Source organism: Chelonia mydas, chromosome 1 (assembly GCF_015237465.2).
Source record: "Chelonia mydas isolate rCheMyd1 chromosome 1, rCheMyd1.pri.v2, whole genome shotgun sequence".
NCBI classification, from domain to species: Eukaryota; Metazoa; Chordata; order Testudines; family Cheloniidae; genus Chelonia; species Chelonia mydas.
Window position 1 is genome coordinate 252381881 of NC_057849.1, and position 20772 is coordinate 252402652.

A 20772-nucleotide genomic window follows, 5' to 3' on the forward strand; every position below is an offset into this window, starting at 1 on the left:
AAAAAACCCAGGAATACACATTCCCTCCAGCACAGCGAATTTCACAAGCCAAAAACAAAAGAAAATCCAACGCATTTTCTAGCTAAATTACTTAGCCCTGGTCTACACTAGGACTTTAGGTCTAATTTAGCAGCGTTAAATCGATGTAAACCTGCACCCGTCCACACGATGAAGCCCTTTATTTCGACTTAAAAGGCTCTTAAAATCGATTTCCGTACTCCACCCCTGACAAGTGGATTAGCGCTTAAATTGGCCTTGCCGGGTCGAATTTGGGGTACTGTGGACACAATTCGACGGTATTGGCCTCCGGGAGCTATCCCAGAGTGCTCCATTGTGACCGCTCTGGACAGCACTCTCAACTCAGATGCACTGGCCAGGTAGATAGGAAAAGAACCGCGAACTTTTGAATCTCATTTCCTGTTTGGCCAGCGTGGCAAGCTGCAGGTGACCATGCAGAGCTCATCAGCAGAGGTGACCATGATGGAGTCCCAGAATCACAAAAGAGCTCCAGCATGGACCGAACGGGAGGTACGGGATCTGATCGCTGTATGGGGAGAGGAATCCGTGCTATCAGAACTCCGTTCCAGTTTTCGAAATGCCAAAACCTTTGTCAAAATCTCCCAGGGCATGAAGGACAGAGGCCATAACAGGGACCCGAAGCAGTACCGCGTGAAACTTAAGGAGCTGAGGCAAGCCTACCAGAAAACCAGAGGGGCGAACGGCCGCTCCGGGTCAGAGCCCCAAACATGCCGCTTCTATGATGAGCTGCATGCCATTTTAGCGGGTTCAGCCACCACTACCCCAGCCGGGTTGTTTGACTCCTTCAATGGAGATGGAGGCAACACGGAAGCAGGTTTTGGGGACGAAGAAGATGATGATGATGAGATTGTAGATAGCTCACAGCAAGCAAGCGGAGAAACCGGTTTTCCCGACAGCCAGGAACTGTTTCTCACCCTGGACCTGGAGCCAGTACCCCCCGAACCCACCCAAGGCTGCCTCCTGGACCCGGCAGGCGGAGAAGGGACCTCCGGTGAGTGTACCTTTTAAAATACTATACATGGTTTAAAAGCAAGCATGTGAAAGGATTACTTTGCCCTGGCATTCGTGGCTCTCCTGGATGTACTCCCAAAGCCTTTGCAAAAGGTTTCAGGGGAGGGCAGCCTTATTGTGTCCTTCATGGTAGGACACTTTACCACTCCAGGCCAGTAACACATACTCGGGAATCATTGTACAACAAAGCATTGCAGTGTATGTTTGCTGGCGTTCAAACAACATCCGTTCTTTATCTCTCTGTGTTATCCTCAGGAGAGTGAGATCTAATCCATGGTCACCTGGTTGAAATAGGGTGCTTTTCTTCAGGGGACACTCAGAGGAGCCCGTTCCTGCTGGGCTGTTTGCCTGTGGCTAAACAGAAATGTTCCCCGCTGTTAGCCACGGGGAGGGTTGAGGGGGTAGCCACGCGGTGGGGGGAGGCAAAATGCGACCTTGTAACGAAAGCACATGTGCTATGTATGTAATGTTAACAGCAAGGTTTACCCTGAAAGAATGTAGCCACTGTTTTATAAAATGTGTCTTTTTAAATATCGCTGTCCCTTTTTTTTTCTCCACCAGCTGCATGTGTTTCAATGATCACAGGATCTTCTCCTTCCCAGAGGCTAGTGAAGATTAGAAAGAAAAAAAACCGCACTCGTGATGAAATGTTCTCTGAGCTCATGCTGTCCTCCCACACTGACAGAGCACAGACAAATGCGTGGAGGCAAATAATGTCAGAGTGCAGGAAAGCACAAAATGACCGGGAGGAGAGGTGGCGGGCTGAAGACAGGGCTGAAGCTCAAATGTGGCGGCAGCGTGATGAGAGGAGGCAGGATTCAATGCTGAGGCTGCTGGAGGACCAAACCAGTATGCTCCAGCGTATGGTTGAGCTGCAGCAAAGGCAGCTGGAGCACAGACTGCCACTACAGCCCCTGTGTAACCAACCGCCCTCCTCCCCAAGTTCCATAGCCTTCACACCCAGACGCCCAAGAACGCGGTGGGGGGCCACCGGCCAACCAGTCACTCCGCCACAGAGGATTGCCCAAAAAAAAGAAGGCTGGCGTTCAATAAATTTTAAAGTTGTAAACTTTTAAAGTGCTGTGTGGCATTTTCCTTCCCTCCTCCACCACCCCTCCTGGGCTACCTTGGTAGTCATCCCCCTATTTGTGTGATGAATGAATAAAGAATGCATGAATGTGAAGCAACAATGACTTTATTGCCTCTGCAAGTGGTGATCGAAGGGAGGAGGGGAGGGTGGTTAGCTTGCAGGGAAGTAGAGTGAACCAAGGGGTGGGGGGTTTCATCAAGGAGAAACAAACAGAACTTTCACACCGTAGCCTGGCCGGTCATGAAACTGGTTTTCAAAGCTTCTCTGATGCACACCGCGCCCTCCTGTGCTCTTCTAACCGCCCTGGTGTCTGGCTGCGCGTAACCAGTAGCCAGGCGATTTGCCTCAACCTCCCACTCCGCCATAAACGTCTCCCCCTTACTCTCACAGATATTGTGGAGCACATAGCAAGCAGTAATAACAGTGGGAATATTGGTTTTGCTGAGGTCTAAGCGAGTCAGTAAACTGTGCCAGCGCGCCTTTAAACGTCCAAATGCACATTCTACCACCATTCTGCACTTGCTCAGCCTGTAGTTGAACAGCTCCTGACTACTGTCCAAGCTGCCTGTGTACGGCTTCATGAGCCATGGTATTAAGGGGTAGGCTGGGTCCCCAAGGATACATATAGGCATTTCAAAGTCCCCAACAGTTATTTTCTGGTCTGGGAATAAAGTCCCTTCCTGCAGCTTTTGAAACAGACCAGAGTTCCTGAAGATGCAAGCATCATGTACCTTTCCCGGCCATCCCACATTGATGTTGGTGAAACGTCCCTTGTGATCCACCAGAGCTTGCAGCACTATTGAAAAGTACCCCTTGCGGTTTATGTACTCGGCGGCTTGGTGCTCCGGTGCCAACATAGGGATATGGGTTCCGTCTATGGCCCCACCACAGTTAGGGAATCCCATTGCAGCAAAGCCATCCACTATGACCTGCACATTTCCCAGGGTCACTACCCTTGATATCAGCAGATCTTTGATTGCGTGGGCTACTTGCATCACAGCAGCCCCACAGTAGATTTGCCCACTCCAGATTGATTCCCAACTGACCGGTAGCTGTCTGGCCTTGCAAGCTTCCACAGGGCTATCGCCACTCACTTCTCAACTGTGAGGGCTGCTCTCATCTTGGTATTCATGCGCTTCAGGGCAGGGGAAAGCAAGTCACAAAGTTCCATGAAAGTGCCCTTAAGCATGTGAAAGTTTCGCAGCCACTGGGAATCGTCCCAGACCTGCAACACTATGCGGTCCCACCAGTCTGTGCTTGTTTCCCGAGCCCAGAATCGGCGTTCCACAGCATGAACCTGCCCCATTAGCACCATGATGCATGCATTGGCAGGGCCCATGCTTTCAGAGAAATCTGTGTCCATGTCCTGATCACTCACATGACCGCGCTGACATCGCCTCCTCACCCGGTATCGCTGCGCCAGGTTCCGGTGCTGCATATACTGCTGGATAATGCGTGTGGTGTTTAATGTGCTCCTAATTGCCAAAGTGAGCTGAGCGGCCTCCATGCTTGCCTTGGTATGGCGTCCGCACAGAAAAAAGGTGCGGAACGATTGTCTGCCGTTGCTCTGACGGAGGGAGGGGCGACTGACGACACGGCTTACAGGGTTGGCTTCAGGGAGCTAAAATCAACAAAGGGGGTGGCTTTACATCAAGGAGTATTTCAGGCAGGACTTCACGGAGGGTTCCAATAAGAAATGGTGCACCTAAGTTATTGTTCTTATTGGAACAAGGAGGTTAGTCTGGCCTCTGATTGATACATGGCTAGATTTACCTCGCTGCACCTTCTCTGTGAGTGACTGCAGTGTGACCTAGAGGAATGAGTCCCCTAGACAGGGGAGGCGGGGAAGCAAATGAGTACAAAACAAATCTGGTCTATTTCTTGTTTTGATCCACTCCATCTATCTTTTACATCTTTGGCTGGCAGCAGACGGTGGAGAAGGACTGCATGCCATCCACATCTCATGGCTGCTCGGCAGAAGATGGTACAGTACGACTGCTAGCCATCCTCATCTCTTGCCTGCCCGGCAGAAGATGGTACAGTACGACTGCTAGCAATCCGTATCGCCTGCCTGCTCACCATAAGACGGTTCAATAGGACTGACTGCAGGACTAAAGAGAATGACCTGGTCAAGTCACTCCAAATTTAGTCCTTGCGCCCATGTCTACCCAGGCGCTCCCAGCCGACGTGGCCAGGAGCACCTCGGACATGACGATGACGGCTACCAGTCGTATTGCGCCGTCTGCTGCCACAAGGCAAGGGGTTGCTGCTACTGTGTAGCAATGCCGTACCGCGTCTGCCAGCACCCAGGAGACATACGGTGACGGTTACCTGAGCGGGCTCCATGCTTGCCATGGTATGGCGTCTGCACAGGTAACTCAGGAACAAAGGCGCGAAACGATTGTCTGCCCTTGCTTTCACGGAGGGAGGGAGGGAACGGGGGTCTGACAATATGTACCCAGAACCACCCGCGACAATAGCCCCATCAGGCATTGGGATCTCAACCCAGAATTCCAATGGGCAGCAGAGACTGCGGGAACTGTGGGATAGCTACCCACAATGCAACGCTCCGGAAGTCGACGCTTGCCTCGGTACTGTGGAAGCACTCCGCCGAGTTAATGCACTTAGAGCATTTTCTGTGGGGACACACACACTTGAATATATAAAACCGATTTCGAAAAAACTGACTTCTATAAATTCGACCTAATTCCGTAGTGTAGACATACCCTTACTAACTCTATAGGAGTTGGATTGCTGGCTTTCTTGATCTGTCTCCGGCAGAGGCATCATACAGACAGACCAAAGCCTTCCCCACCCCCCACCCCCCTCAGATTTGAAAGTATCTTGTCCCCTTATTGGTTCTTTTGGTCAGGTGCCAGCCAGGTCACTGGAGTTTCTTAACCTCTTACAGGTAAGGATTTTATAGTACTGTATCAGAGCTTCTTAACCCCTTCCCTTTATATTTATGACAGGCTGACAACCAAGCTGGGGCAGTTCTTCATGGAAATAAGGAATTGGACCTTGATCTTGCAAGCTGGAGACAAAGTTAGTGAACTTAGGCATCTCTGTAATGGATTCCTGCAAGGATCCATTCTAGCTCCTTTTCTTTTTAACCTACCTACCTATGATCTACCAACAACTAGGCTAATAAGAACATACATGGGGATGATACCTGTCTGGCTGACATGGGCAACATTCTATACGATATTGAAGGGTCACTCAGCAAGGACATGAATGCTCCAGCCACTTACCTTCTTCAGTGGACACTTATATTAATGAGTCTAAGACAGTGGCCACAATGCTATCTGAAAAATGGCTTAGCCAATCAACCCCTTACAGTCTGTGTTGAGGATCATCCACTTCCTTTCCAGTCAGTTGTCACTTATTTAGGAGTCAAACTAAACCATAATTTAACATATCGGTCCCATCTAGAACATTTGAAGAAAAAGATCACCTCCTGCACTGCCTTGATCCAGAAGCAGGAACCTCCTGGGGAGCATAGGCAAATGTTCTATGAACTTCAGTCCTAGCCCTGGTATTTGCTCCAGTGGAATATTGGGCAGAAGTCAGTACATGCATCACATTGACTCAGCATTGAACACAGCCACCCGTACTATTAGTGGTTCTTTTCGCCACACATTAACATCTAATTTATATGTATTGGCCTATATGGCTCCCCCAAACTTCAAGGAGATGCCATCATCCTGAAAACTGCCTGAAGAGCTATGATGGATGAAAACAACCTGCTGCATCCAAGGCTGACAAAATATGCAAGTAAGCGACACACAGAAGATCTGCATGCCTCTGAAAGAAAACACTTACACAACCTGCAATTTCTGCTGACTTACTATGACTGACTTTGTGACATCCTTTAGCAGTAGCCACTCATGCACTGATGTCCGGTGTTGCCAGTCCAACACCAATCTCAGATGAACCAAGGCATATTGAGGTCAACAGCTATGTCCTCGCAAAGTGAAAGCCACTCTGGTACAGAGAGGCAGGCATGCTGACAAACTTTAGAATCCCTAACCCATGTCCACTTGTTTGCAGCTTGGGACACAGCTCCTGGACTTGGTTTAACAAGCTGCTGACTGGAACAGCCAGAGTGGCTGCCATAATGCCGAAATTTGGCTTAGCCCAATCTTTCAATGTGACCGCAGGGCAGCCATGTGGATGGTCAAACATGTGGTGGAGGAGTGCACAAACAGAAGATTGGAGGATGAAGTGCAACACCTTGCTACCTTTGACGATGAAGCCAGATGGCTGAATAATTTAGATATTGACTTGTGGTGCATATGACAATAACTTCCATGCTCAATTCTGCAACTCATATCTAAGTATGAAGCCACCATACCCTGAGAAAGCTCCAGCTGTCACAAAATGTAGCAGACCATCACCATGAAGACACCTCCCCAGTGCTCTGCTCTGCGCACGTTTAATGCTAAGTCCAGTTCTAAATCATTGTCTGGATATTCAAGCCCACTTGATGATAACCTGTCCATTCTCTTTGGGGCACCTGCCATTGGCCACTGTCAGAGGACAGGATACTGGGCTTGATGGACCTTTGGTCTGACCCAGTATGGCCGTTCTTACATTCTTATGTTCCATGGCATTGCCCAGAGCAATCTAACAGCGCCTCTCCCTCTGCAATCATAATCTCCCACAACAGCCACATTCCACCACAACAACAAGTCTGTCCACTAGTAGTGGAAGATCTATGAGTGCAAGACATAGTCACAAGACTTGGATCTAGCTAATGCAAGCAGGAGATTAGAATGACCACAGACCTGATCAGACTTCTCTGCCCCTCGTGCTACATTACCCCATCTGAACAGCGATCCCAGTCCACAGGACACAATAGGAAGTGGTGGATGGGCTGGAATATGTTGCACATGCTATAAAATGTTAAATATCATCAGCTACATCATAAATATTATCACATAAATCATATGTTATCAGATAATAAATTTTAATCACATTTAATCACATTTTCAAATATTTTATTAAAAGTACCCCAAATGGAAAGTTATTACATGTTTCAAGATTTAAAGAGCTCCTTGACAGTGATCAACAGTCTAGTACCATCACTTTTATTCTCCCACAGAGCTCTAGCCTTGCCCCTTCTTTTGTACTGCTTCCCAGGCCCTTCCCCTTTTCTACTCCACACCCCAAGCCTTGCTACAGGCGCTCTTAGGTCAGGAATGTAGAAAGATTCAGTTAATACCTTCAAATTTTGAAAAACTCTGTGTGAGTGTGAGTGAATTATAATGTGAATTCCTTAAGAAGAAGGAAAAGCTATTTCGTTATCAATATTGCATGTGGTTAGATAGGGGCACGGAATGCGCAGTGAGGTTTCATGTTTTATATAACCATTGCCTCCAGCTAAACCCTACAGAGGAAGCACATGTATTTCTGGAAGGCCACTTAAAACATTTTCTTTTTTAACAGCTATTCACTTGCCTTAAATTGGTTGAGGATATTGAGGCTAGGAATGAGCTAAGCAGTGCTTGACTAAGAATAAGAAGGAAGGTCAAATTTATTTACTTAGGGCCTTATCCTCCTGCCACTGAATTCTATGGCACATTGCTCCTGTATTACACAGAGAGAAAGATCAGACCCTCATTGTTCGAAGGAAAAAAATCTGACACCCCATCTTTAGCCCCAGTATTACATTTTTTGATTGTCAGAAAAAAAGCCCAGCACTGGAAATCTGTGTTTTAGTTTTAATAGATATATCAAATTTGTCAGCTGAATAGACAGCAGGCCTAATTTTATATGAAGAGATAATTAGGACTAATTTTTGCCCCTCAATTGTATTATTTTTCACCTTCTATTTTTTCAGGGGAAAAAAACAAGCTAAAAAGGGTGACAGGTATCAGATTAAACGTGTTAATTTTTTAATGGGGGTGGGTAATCTATTTTTGACCCTCCTGCCCCTTCCAGTTTGGGTTCATTTTGAACTAGGCCTCACCCTGGCTTCCAGTTTTACACCTGAACCTTTGTGGGTGCATGTTGATATACCTTAGATGTCCAACTACCTGATTTGCAGATACAATCAAACAGCTGAAAGTCTAAATGACATCCACTGCAAACATGCAGGCATAAAATGAACTACTACTCAAAAACAGACACCCCCCTACCCAAGCCCATGGAGTTGACCACACCTCTCCTACAAGAGTCTGCAGTAGCTAATTGTACAGAACATGTGGCTTTGCATCAGCTGCTACTAGATACTCCATTGATAGGCAATTCAGAAGAGCAAACAGATTAGACAGCAGCAATCTAAGGAACAGAAACTCAAGAGTTGTGCTGACAGGACGGCTGGTGCACAAACAAGGAAGTAAGGTTTTAAAAAGCACTATGTCTTTATCAGCTCATTTGGAAACATCTGGGGCCAGATTCACAGCTGACGTATATCAGCATTGCTTTAGTGCAGTCAACAGAGGCCAGTTTACACCTGAATCTGGACCACGAGAATCAAAAACAAGACATCAGCCAAATAACAACAGAGACCAACATCAGGAAGAAAAATTAATATTTTCAAGAGCATCAAAAGAGGACAAAAACAAAGTATAATGTAAATCTATTAGAATTTACTGCACAACATCCCTTGAAGGAATTGCAGCATTTTCAGAAGCACAGTCCTTGGGTGAATAAATCTCCCACCCCTCCCAACATTCATTGTTTCTGGTAATGCGTTCTGTTTTACCTCACACTTCTCCACTGCTGGCTGCTGCCCACACTCTGAGCTGTTCCCTGCCACGATGCCAGCGCGCAGACTCTCGCTGTCCCCAGTCCCTTCCTCCATGGAGTAGGTTTTTGAGTGATTGCCACGACGGTGCGCTGGGCTCCGACTCTGCGCCAGGCTGAGCTGCTTGCGGAGTGCCCGGTTCTCCTCCTCCACCTCCCGCATGCGTATTTCCAGGCTCTCCCGCTCCCGCTGGTTCGAGGCTGTGTAATGAGGGCTATGGGGCTGAGATTCGATTGGCGATAACGACACTGCCTTCCCATCTAAGGGATGGAAAATAATATCTGGATGAGAGCAGGGTTAACATTTTGTATGTGCTTTACATAGCAAAAACACAGACATTTATTTCAAATAAATCCACCTGTTATATAGAGTAAGGTCCCAATTCATGAAAACACTTAAGCACATGGTTAACTTTAGGCAGTTGCTTCAGGCCAACTGACTTCAAGTCCCATTAACTTCAAGGGAACTTAAGTACATACATAAAGATGAGCATGTTTGTCTTGGACAGGGGTGTTTGCCAGAATCAGGGCCTAAACTGGAAGACAATGAGGAACAGGAGGATTTAATATAATGACAATTAATATATTGTTAGAGGAAGTGACAATTAACATACAGTGAGGGAAGAAAATGTTTTAAAAAAAAAATGTATGAGAGAGTATTTTTTCTATTCTCCCACCCAAAAAATTGCAGCATTTCAGATGTCACATCTTGCCAAGAATTGACCCTGCATGATTTCATGTGTGAGGGGGTGATTTACATCACTCAGGAGAGACCCAAGATACAGGAGAAGGAAAACATAATTACATATAAAGTACCCAAGAGAGGATCATTCCACTGTCTGTTCCAGGTGTGTTATTGCCACAGGGGTTTAGAGAGAGAAAATGGAGAGAGGCAGCCAATCTTTTAGTGACAGAGACATTCTTCCAAATTGGTTTTAACAGAGCAATATATTCGTGGCAAATGTTTGAGAGGTGATTAAAAAAAACCAAATCTAGTGTTAAATAATTTTCAGTTAAAATTAAATGAGACCAATAAAAATGAATGGTTACAGGTGTCCAGAGTTGCGAGACAGTCTGCAGTTAACAAGGGCTAAGTACACTGCAACACGTCACTGCAATGAGGATGATGGGTGAATGTCTTGTACAGAGTACTTCTCAAAAATAAACTTTCCGCCCACATGCATTTAAAAAGGCTGCACTGTTTCACAATCCCCCTCACTGTACACAATCACACTGGCTTTATCACCAATTTGTGAGTGGCTTAGAAAACACAAAATCATACAGTTATTGCTGAACTATCCTTATTACCAGAACATCACCTCATTCTCAAATTTATCTCCCTGCTGCAAAGACCCTCTTCATCTCCTGCTTCGCTCTACTGTTTTTCTTACTTGATCAATGCTAAACTCCTCAAACTGAGGTTATGAAAAACTGTTATAGAAATGAGAACCAGTTTTCAAGCCTCCACTGTTACACATCAGTTACACACACACACAAATATGCATGCACTATATATTAGTTTCCCCCCCCCATCCTGTTTAATTTTGTAAAAATATGAACATGTATGATAGGTATGTCTGAGTTTGTAAATATGTGTAAAGATAGAATTCTGATGCTTGTTTGTTGATATTTGTAACTTGTTAAAAAAAACCCAAATACTTATTTTTTTAACAAAAACAAAACAAAACAACGTTTTCTTAAGGTTGCAAAGCCAAGCACACAACAGTTAGGAAATGCCAGATTCAGAGTTGCCTGATTATCCTTAACCTGCCCCCTTATGAATATGAATTATGACACAATTTTTACAGATCACATCCTTTTCTTTCCACTGGATCCCACCTCATTCAGGAATAGTCAACACAAAAATCTAACATTAGCAAAACTACCCATTGTTTAGAGCTGGCCAAAACATGTTAAAAAATTAGCAATAATGTTTTCCTCATCATTTCAAAAAAAATTTTTTTTTAAATGCAACCAATTCTATAGTTATTGATGACAATTTTTTTATGCCCTTTAAACTTTTTTTTTGGTAAAAATTCTGCTGCAGGGCTGGTGACACCCAATCCCTGTAGCCTCAATGGGAGGAGGTTGCACTCCCGCCCACTGTTACCAATCAATCTTTGTTTCATTGATTTCAATGTGTCAGCTGAAATTGACGTTTACTGAAATCTACTGATTTAAACTGAATCCTGCCAAGCCTAGCTATTTGATATGAAGTTCTACATAGAAAGTGTTAAATACGAAGAGGTTTTTTTTTTCCTCCAAAGAATCTCATAAGGGCTACTGCAGCAACTCCCTCTGCAAAGCATTGCTTTCTTACCAACTCGTGATTTTCTCACTAGTCTTGCAATAGCAGGTGTTCTTCTTAAAACCCCAACTGCTGCAGGCAAGTGACTGTGAAAATCTCAGCTTTCATTTAAGAGACAAGGAAGTTTCTAGCCCTCATGGGTAGAAGAGCCCTGCGCGGATACAAATTTATATCCACAGACATAAAATCGGTATCCGTGGAACCGCAGGGCTCTCGCAGGAACCGCAGCAGCGAAAGGAGTAGAACATGGGGCCAACACTCCCAGGAGCCAGTGCCCCGAGCCAGCAGCTCCTCCTGTGTGGCTGTACCACCCTCAGCCCCACCCCACCCCTGTCCCTTCCACGCAGCTGTCTGCGTGACTGCATCTCCTGTCTGGGGTCTGTACAGCTGCGCCAAAGGACAGGACTGGGGGAGGGGCTGGGGGCGGTACAACTGCGCAGAAGGACAGGGCTGGAGCCAGTACAGCAGGCTGGAGGAGCTGCTGACACAGGGCCCTGGCTCCTGGGAGTGGCAGCCCCATGTTCTGCTCCTTTCGCCGTTGCAGTTCTTAGGAGACCCCTGCGGATATCTATTTATATCCGCGAATATCTGCATACGCGGATATAAATTTGTATCCGCACACAGGGCTCTACTCATGGGTACAGAGAAAAGTCTGAAAATATGAACTGGTTTTACCTAAAGGCTCAAACCAGAATGCAAACAAAAAGAATCCAAAACTTAAAAACTAAAAACAAAACAAAAACCACAACATGATTATTAAGCCAAATTCATGATTTTGGGGACATGGCTCAGGATTTCTGAAAGCTTAGGGTTGGCAGTACTGGTATTGTGTGGGTTAAATATTCTTGTCTGAGAGAGATTTGCAGAGACATTGGCTTCAGTTCACATGTAATTACCAATGAACCTTTCTGAGGAGTTTCTTAATGTTGCAGAGTAGTTTGATACCCAGGCCTAATCTCCATGCCCACTTGACTTAGCCCATGATCAGTTTTAAGAACGTTATGTATATTTGTTTCACCTGGCCTTTAAAGAGAGGTAGGTGGACTGAGGTACGGGCTGATATAAAGAAGCACTAGTATTTGACTGATTGAGTATGCTGCTAGATAGAAGGGTTGAGTTGGTTGTACTGCACTTTAGTTTTATACTTTAAATAGTTGGCAGGGTGCTCTACGGTGATATATGGGAAAATAAAATAAAACCATTCATAATACGGACTGAGAGAGTTTGGTCTGAGAGCTTGCCCAGGTAAGAATACAAGGAACCAGACAGTGTGTTGTGAGGCAACTAGAAAGCTTTTGAAAGCTGTAACAAATATTAATAAAGCTATTAATTTTTGTTCTTCACTTGGAGTTGCTGATCCATGTTTGATCCTAGGCAGGCTCACACCTATTTTATTTTTGTACGGGTGTCAAGCCTTTTACCCCAATCCTTCTGTGTTAATAAAATTTTACCAAAGAAATAAAAAATGACTTGCTAAATTTCACTGCTATAGACCACATATTAAATACTGAAACTGGAGTAATTATGGCATGGTAGCCAAAAGGCGGTGGTTTATCATCAAAGTAGGAATGGTAAATCGAAAACTGCTTCCCATATCTTAACCCTTAATGAATCCATAAAAATATATTAACAATAAAAAAAAATTAATTCTACAGTATTATCCCTATCTTACAGATGGGGAAATTAAAGATCAAAGAGGTTAAGGACATAAGAATGGCCACAGTGGGTCAGACCAATGGTCCATCTAGCCCAATATCCTGTCTTCTAACAGTGGCCAGTGCCAGATGCTTCAGAGGGTATGAACAGAACATGGCAATTATCAAGTGATCCATCCCCTGTCGTCCAGTCCCAATATTTGGCAATCAGAGTCTATGGGACACCAGAGCATGGAGTTGCATCCCTGACAATCTTGGCTAATACGACCTACCCTCCATAAAGAGAGAAGAGTGCCACCTACTGGGCACTTATACCATTTCCTGGAGCACAAGGTGTTTTTCCTTGCAGGCTCCCCTACCCAACCACATTCTCAAAATGACCCTCCTTAGCTCACAAGATCATCCATTCACAGCCCAAGTGTGTAATTTGCCCACGGTCACAAACTGAGACAGTGGTAGGGTCAGGAATAGAACCCTTGAATTCTTGACTCCTAATACCATGTGGATGCCACTAGGTAAGTACATTGTCTAGATGTTTCTGCTAAAATGATCAGGAGTGAAAAATTCTTGACATAAAGGCACTGCCTACCATATCTCATTTAACTGAGTTAAATATCTAGATTAGGAAAATAGGTTGTGTTTAAAAATGCATTAGTTAACATGTTTTTAAATACTAGTGTAGACAGAGTCTAACACCTTTAAATACATATTAGCTGGCCATGGTCAATTCTAGGCTCACTCCTAGATAAGATGAATGTTACAATTAACACTTCTCACAGATAACCTTTCAGTCAGTCTGATTGCAGACCCAATAAAATAACGCTCCTTTAGTTACATTCTGTTCACATTTTAATGGTTTTTCTTTGCATCTTTAAGGACAATAAACTTAATATTTTAAAAACAAAAGCTGACATTCTGCAGATAGAAATGGGGGTCGCAGTTGGTCACCTTCACCAGTTTGCCTCTGGATCTCCCATGAGCAAGTTCACTCAAAGCCCATTGCGTAGCAATTTATTCCCACAGGGAGCCTTGCACAGAATTACAAGAACTCTAGATAGCAAGAGAAACAAGAAGAGTGGAGTCCGGGGAATGCTAACAAATGCTTTTTGTAGGTGGGTAGATGGTTTCTTTTGTTTTGGAACACTGATTCAACTTTAATCACCTATTACCTCAGCAGCTCCTGGACTTCTGTTCTCCGTTAATTCATGGCAGATGTTGGTTACAAGGACCACAAGGATGAAGTCAGGTTTGTTAATAGTTTGGTGTTTTAATGTCTATATCTCCACACAAGGATCCTAGGGGATACTAAGTTTCTTGTTCCCACTCTCACTGAGAATTTTTTCTCCCCTATGTCTAGGACATAGTTTGCAAGTCGCTCACAGATGATATCAATTGGAATTAGACAACAGTGCCTGATGAGCTGTTTTGGTAGTTGCCTATAGAACTGCTAAGTGAAGCCGAGCAATTTACTGCAGAAGTCTGAAATGTAAACACAGCATCCTCTAATTCCAATATGAGTGACCCTCAAGAGGCACTAATGAATTTATTATACTGATCTCCTTTAAAAAAAGAGGGGGGGAGGGATGACTTTTGTGCCTCTGATGAGGTCATGTTGCCAACCCTGAAAATTGAGGTCCTTGGAACAACTGCAGCACAGGAATCAGCAAGTCAAGCTTCCCCACATTACCTGGGTAAGTTTCCTCACCCCTGACCTGGAGGGACCATTTGTACATGTATGAGCTCTAGTTGCCTTGGCCTATTCAAGACTCAGTACTGATACGGCCAATAAAAGTGCCACTAGTTACTGCACTGAAAGCATCAACTGTTTTCACACAGCATACCAATCGTCAAGTAATTACCACTTTTGGTTGCTTACTATCATGGCCTGGATTCAGGCTCCAATTTCGGCAAAGACCTTCAGCAAGTGTTTAACTTTAAGCCCATGCTCAAGTTCCACTGAAGTTAATGGGACTTAAGTTAAGCACATGCTTATGTGTTTTGCTGAACTGGGGGCTCAGACATGAAACATCAAGCCCCACTGCATCCCCAGACTAGCCTGCTGCTCTTTGCGTTATTCCTTTCTCATCCCTCACAGCAATCCATCATTATAAACATCATTGTCTTGAGCAAAATATCCATTCACAATTAGTATGTTTGGAAATTATATACATTATTACACACAAAAAACAACATTAAAAGAAAGTAACGGTTGCGAAGTCAAACACACAAAAGTTAGCATGTGTATGAATTAATTTTGCCAGTGCAACCTTCATTTGGCCCCCTAGGCACATGCATTATAACAGTCATTAAGTACGTGATCACATACTGGGATTCCTGCCTCTTCAGTGAACAGGATGGACAGTGTTCAATGAAGGAGCAGCCATTCTATATTTTGTTTTTTCCTCCTTACTCAGGCCTCATTTACTGCACACAATTCAAACCCTCCTCTGAAGACAGAATTGTTAGGTTCCTCATGGCCTTTTTCTATGGTGGTCACCATTAAAATGCCTGAGTGCTTCACAAACATTAACTTGTTTTTACAACCCCCTGTGAGATGAGGGTACATTACTAGTTCAACGTATAGTTGGGGAACAGAGGCACAGAGACGTTAAAATCAAAGGGGTACACTAATTTTGGGTGTCCAATCTAGATGCGTATGGCCTGATTTTTCAGAGCACTTCGTGTTTTATAGCTTTTTATATGTTCAAAACACAGCTCCCATTGACTTTAGTTGCAGTTGTGAGTGCTCTCACTTCTGCAAATCAGATGCCAGGGTCCCAGGTTGGATACCTAGCAAAATAGGAAAACACAACTTAGTGACCACCTGTGAAAAGTATGGTTTAAGTGACTTGCCCAGCACCACATAGAATTCTGCAGCAGAGGCAGGGATAAAATTCAGCTCCCCGCGGTGGATTTCAACTGCCTAAACCACTAGACCAAACACTGTCTTCCTGCAATTCCCTTTCTCATTCACTACACACCTTCCTACCTCTGTTGTGTGCTCCAGGATGTGAGGGCAGCCTAGCCTCCTGCTTCTCTCACGTTCCCTGAGCGGATCCTGAGGGAGGGTGCTCCCCGCCCACCATTCACCCCTGGCCCTCCAGAACTTGTCATCAGACTCCTGCCCTAGGAGACTTCCCAGCCGCCCATGACATGTGACGTAAGTCTGTTGAACACCATCCAGCTGGTCTGCCTCCGAACTGTGCCCAGGAAAGATCTACATGCACTCGTGCTTCACACCACCCACTTCCTTGCGTCCCACCCTGACAACAAGCAGCGGGACCCGCTGCCACCTAAGTAGGGCGAGGAACCCTGGTGGGGCCAGCCTGTGCTCCACTCTGGTCTCACAACCCACCAGGGATATTAGTTGCCGGAACCTTCATGGAGCCATAAGCCCAGGTGTGTACCTGGCAAAGTCCATGAACTGCTGCGACAATTGGGAGACCCAGGCACACATCTACATAGAGTGTCAGGTTGCAGCCCCTCTTCTGACTCCTCCAGAACCCCTTACTGTCGTTCTGGCTGCAGTTTTCCCTGCGTCTCCTGATAGCTGCACACCCCAACCACGGACCCACGAAGTCGCAGGACCTCCTCATCAACGTCCTCCTGGCACTGGCCAAGAATCCATCCATCATACCAAGAGGAGGAAGCTGAATGGGGGAGTGTAACAACGAGAAGACTCACCAGCGTGGCGCCTCCTGCAGGTCATCTGCAAATTAGCTTTTTCCAGCCTTGGAGCGCCCCCTGCTGGCCAGTGTCTCACCTGCCTCAAGCCCCCATGTCCCTCCCAGACCCTGGTGCCCCTCACCTCATGATTCTGCCTCCAGCAGTTCCCCCACACTCTAGGTCTCCCCTCCCCAGGGGACCCCCAATCCGCTATCCCCACCTTGCCTCAGTAGCTACTGCCAGTCATCACCTAGCCCCTTTCTCAAGGGGCAGACTGCCATCTGTAATGGCCACTCATCACTGGCGAGGGGGTTGGACCAGCTGCCTCTGCCTATCCCCAGGCTGCACCTCTGCAGCCCCAGTACCTCCTTAGGCCTTTAACAAGGCCTCAGCCTGGGGAGTTGCCAGGCTGGAGCTCCCCAGCTCCTCTTACCCTTCCCCAGCACTGCTCTGCTTCAGGTACCCTGCGCTCCCAGAGAGCTAGGTCCTTCCCACTCCAAGGCTGGAGTGAGACTCTTTCAGCTCCTGGCCCCCCAGCCCTCTTATCAGGGCCAGCTGGGCCCTGATTGAGCTGGCCACACTTGTGGCCAGCTACTCCCTCCGCTGCTCTCACTGCTTATCCCACCCGCAGCCCTCTCCCAGGCTGCTTTTAACCCCTGTTCTGCTGGAGTGGGGCAGCCACCCCACTACAGGGTGGGAGGTGTGCTCTGCAACCATGGGTCTATTTGTGGTGCTTTGTCTGTTCCAGTCTTTGGGCAGAGTTTCTCTGAGCGGTGTCCACTGGATTCTTGGATGCCTTTGAGGAGCAATGGGCACTTTCCAGGGTTCTCTGCTTGTTGTCCACCTTTTGACCCCTGATTCTTTACCTCTGACCTCACACCGCTCCTGTTTTTTTCAGTTTGTATGACAACTTCCACCTTCTCTGTATGTATGTATGTATGTATATATATATATCTTCTTACTGTATGTTCCATTCTATGCATCTGATGAAGTCGGCTGTAGCCCACAAAAGCTTATGCTCTAATAAATTTGTTAGTCTCTAAGGTGCCACAAGTCCTCCTGTTCTTTTTGCAGAAATTAACTGTAGCCTGGGCTCAGTGGTTCCTCCCCCTTACTTGAGGCAGGCCGGCCTCTAGTTATGGGCAGGCCAATACCCGCCCACCCCAGTACTACAAAGAGTACACACCTTCCTATTTCTGCAACAAATGAGGCAGAGATCCAACAAACAATGGCATCATTCACAACTCAGCCCCAATTCATCCCCATAGCACGATCCCTCCTGTGCAGTGAATGACACACCACACAGTTCAGTGGAAAAAATAGTACTTGATCATGTCATTAAGAACTGTATCATAATGCATATGCAGAAGGTTGAATTAATGTTGCATGAGCAGCCTTAATTCTTTCATTCCCTAACTGGGGTTTGGGGTATTAAATTGAGAAAGGTTGAGGATAAGGCAGTAAAATACAGAAAGAGTTCACATCAATCTAATGGGCCAAAGGAGAAACCCACTAAACATAGCATGATAAATCTGCTAAGCACGAAACAACCATTCCCACCAACCCCATCCCCACAGATCTATAACCTTGCAAGGTCACACAGGCACAACCCCTTCCTTGGACAAGAGAGGGAGGGGACAGAAATTCTATGGAAAGACACTACCGAGGAACCTGGCACTTGGAGAAGCACTGGTAGCATGGCAAGCCAGGAGCAACAGAGAAGCTGGAGGCAATGGGAACTGTATATAGAGCACGCTGAAGCAAAAGCCAGGGAACTGTGGGAGAACAGGGTGTGACTTTTGGACATTGCAGATGGATTCAGGTCTATGAGGAACTCCTGGAAAAGTAACATCGTCTGGGGCAGAGACGTAGTGCAGAGGGGTTCTAATGGCATACCCCACTAACCGATCCTGCCAGGAAACCTGCAAGTTCCTTCTTGTTTTTCATATAAGATTGTACTGGAAAGGGCATCCCAGACAATAGCCCTGAAGAGCCCAGCCCTCAACATACTGCTCTGTAGGGGTCCCAACAAGAACATCTCTACCTCACTTTGACCAGTAACTGTTTAAGCCACTGAACCTAGGGTATCTGCAACTTTTCCCTTTTGTGCCATCCTTGGTAAAATACCCCTTCACTTTAGCCATATGTTTGAGTGGTTCTGGGGACTCACCAGGACTAGCACCTACAGAGCTTAGCTGCTGAAGCACCATCAGCATTTGCCTCCAAGTCACAGCAAGTACCTCAGAGGTTTGGTGTACCACAGCACAGAGCAGCTATAATAGTTACAATATTATGTAGTCCTTATGTGTTTTCCTCTGAATGTGGCATTGGTTCTTTCAGTAGTATTCATTTTTTGTAGACAACCAAATTTCCTAACTAAATGTTAAGATTCCCATTTTATTTGTAAATTAAAAACAAGAGCCAACAAACATTAACATACCTCGTTAATTTCTTTGCCTACAAAATAGCCTCTCTTTTTTCTCTCCTCCTGTCTCCCTCCTCATCTTCCCCTCCCTGCTTGCACTGTCTGGAAAAATTCATGTGTCCACAAGAAAAGGACTAAAAATAACATCTCCCCCTATTTCTTCCAGAAGTGGAGCTGAAAGAAAATAAGGTTTTATCAGGATGGGCATTGAGAGAAAGTAAGATTATATCAGGGATTTGGCTTGACAAAGATAACATGTTATCAAGAGGGGGCCTTGGCAAAGATAACACATTATCAATATCAGGAGCGAAGCTTGGGGAAAATAATGTGTTAATACCTATTAGGTTCTAAATCAAGCATCTGTGCGCTTGATGAATCGTTATTTTTTCCAAGCCCCACTCCTGCAAAGATGTTGATTTTTTGGCAAATGATGCTTCTGGATAACACTTGGGGGAAGTGCTTTCTCTAGCGGCACTAGAGGGATTTTCTCCTTTTTAAAATGTTCTTGGTGAAGGATGCCTGCCTGACAGCCCTCGAGGCTAGAATTTCTATACCCAGAACAGGATAGCAAGCCACACTTCCATACAAAGTCTCTGCAAGTACTTCAGGGGGACCACATGTAGGGGAAAGAAGGCCAATCAGGCCCCAGTACCCATTCTGCCCTTGACCTCTCTCCCCCAAGGCTGGCAATTGTTGCCTATTATAATGATTTCTGGGATGTGAGGACTTGCCTACTAAGATGCAGACTGAACAGCCATCAGACGGTAACGGCTTTTGGTCACTACCACCCATTTCTGGATAATGAATGGCCAATTCGAACTGAAAATGCTCCGTATCTCATTACTAATCCCGTGAGCTGCCCAGTAGATGAAGTACAATTACAGTCAGCTCCTGAAAATGAGAAAGAATTCATAGTAGTGTGAACAAACCCAAATCACTACCTCAATGTGGCAGAATGTGGGTGCCTACAACTCATTATTATATAACACACACTTTATACAGAAGAAATTGCATGCTGCATTTATGCTCTTACACACGGGAACCTAAAACTTTTATGTAATAGGGACCACTGTGAATTCTGAATATACTGACATCACAGCCATTGTAACCTAGTACTTCTATTGTTTAAATGATGACTTATGCAGCTTTTGAGACCATTTATTTATCATAGAATCACAGAAGTGTAGAACTGGAAGAGATCTCGAGAGGTCTTCTAGTGCAGTTCCTGGTATTCAAGGCAGGACTAAGTATTATCTAGACCATCCCTAACAGGTGTTTGTCTAACCTGCTCCTAAAAATCTCCAGTGAGGAAGATTCCACAACCGCCCTAGGCAATTTAACTCAAAACAAGAAATAACTTACAAACATAGTACTGAGGCTGCTGTAATGTAGCTTGCCTTTGTCTGCCTCAGTCTTTACAGTCGATTTCTGTCTCTGTATGTGTGAAATGGAACAAGAATTGTGTCACTGTATAGAAGCCTGCAGGATCTGTGGCTACTCTACACTTCCTGCTGAAACTTAACCCTTTACGGCATAGTGCTCTTCCGAATAAATGCTCTTACCTGTTTCTGTTGACCCAGAAAGCTGACTTTTCCAGAACCTGATTGTGGGGCACTGAGCCATTGCTTTCCTATTACCAGAACCGGAGGGACGTGAGTCTCAAGGCAGATATTACATAGCAGTGGGGAAGGGAAGTACCTTAATGTGCCTTGTTTAAATTGACCTTTAAAGGCTAACATGGCTGCTTTCAGAGGTGCAGGATTTTTATGTGGATGAACTATTATTTTCCGGCTTGACTTTTTTTTTATACATGTTTTGAAATAGTTTT

At 45.4% G+C, this 20772-nt stretch overlaps 1 protein-coding gene across 4 annotated transcripts in view; it reads right to left on the reverse strand.

The window, feature by feature from the left end:
* Positions 1 to 20772, reverse strand: part of LARGE1 (LARGE xylosyl- and glucuronyltransferase 1) — a 375539-nt gene that overhangs the window by 194531 nt on the left and 160236 nt on the right. For all 4 annotated transcript variants that reach the window (XM_043542469.1, XM_043542463.1, XM_043542466.1 and 1 more), the window contains one exon: positions 8850 to 9151. In XM_043542469.1, coding sequence (XP_043398404.1) covers positions 8850 to 9151 — 302 coding nt within the window. The remainder of the gene's footprint in view (positions 1 to 8849; positions 9152 to 20772) is intronic.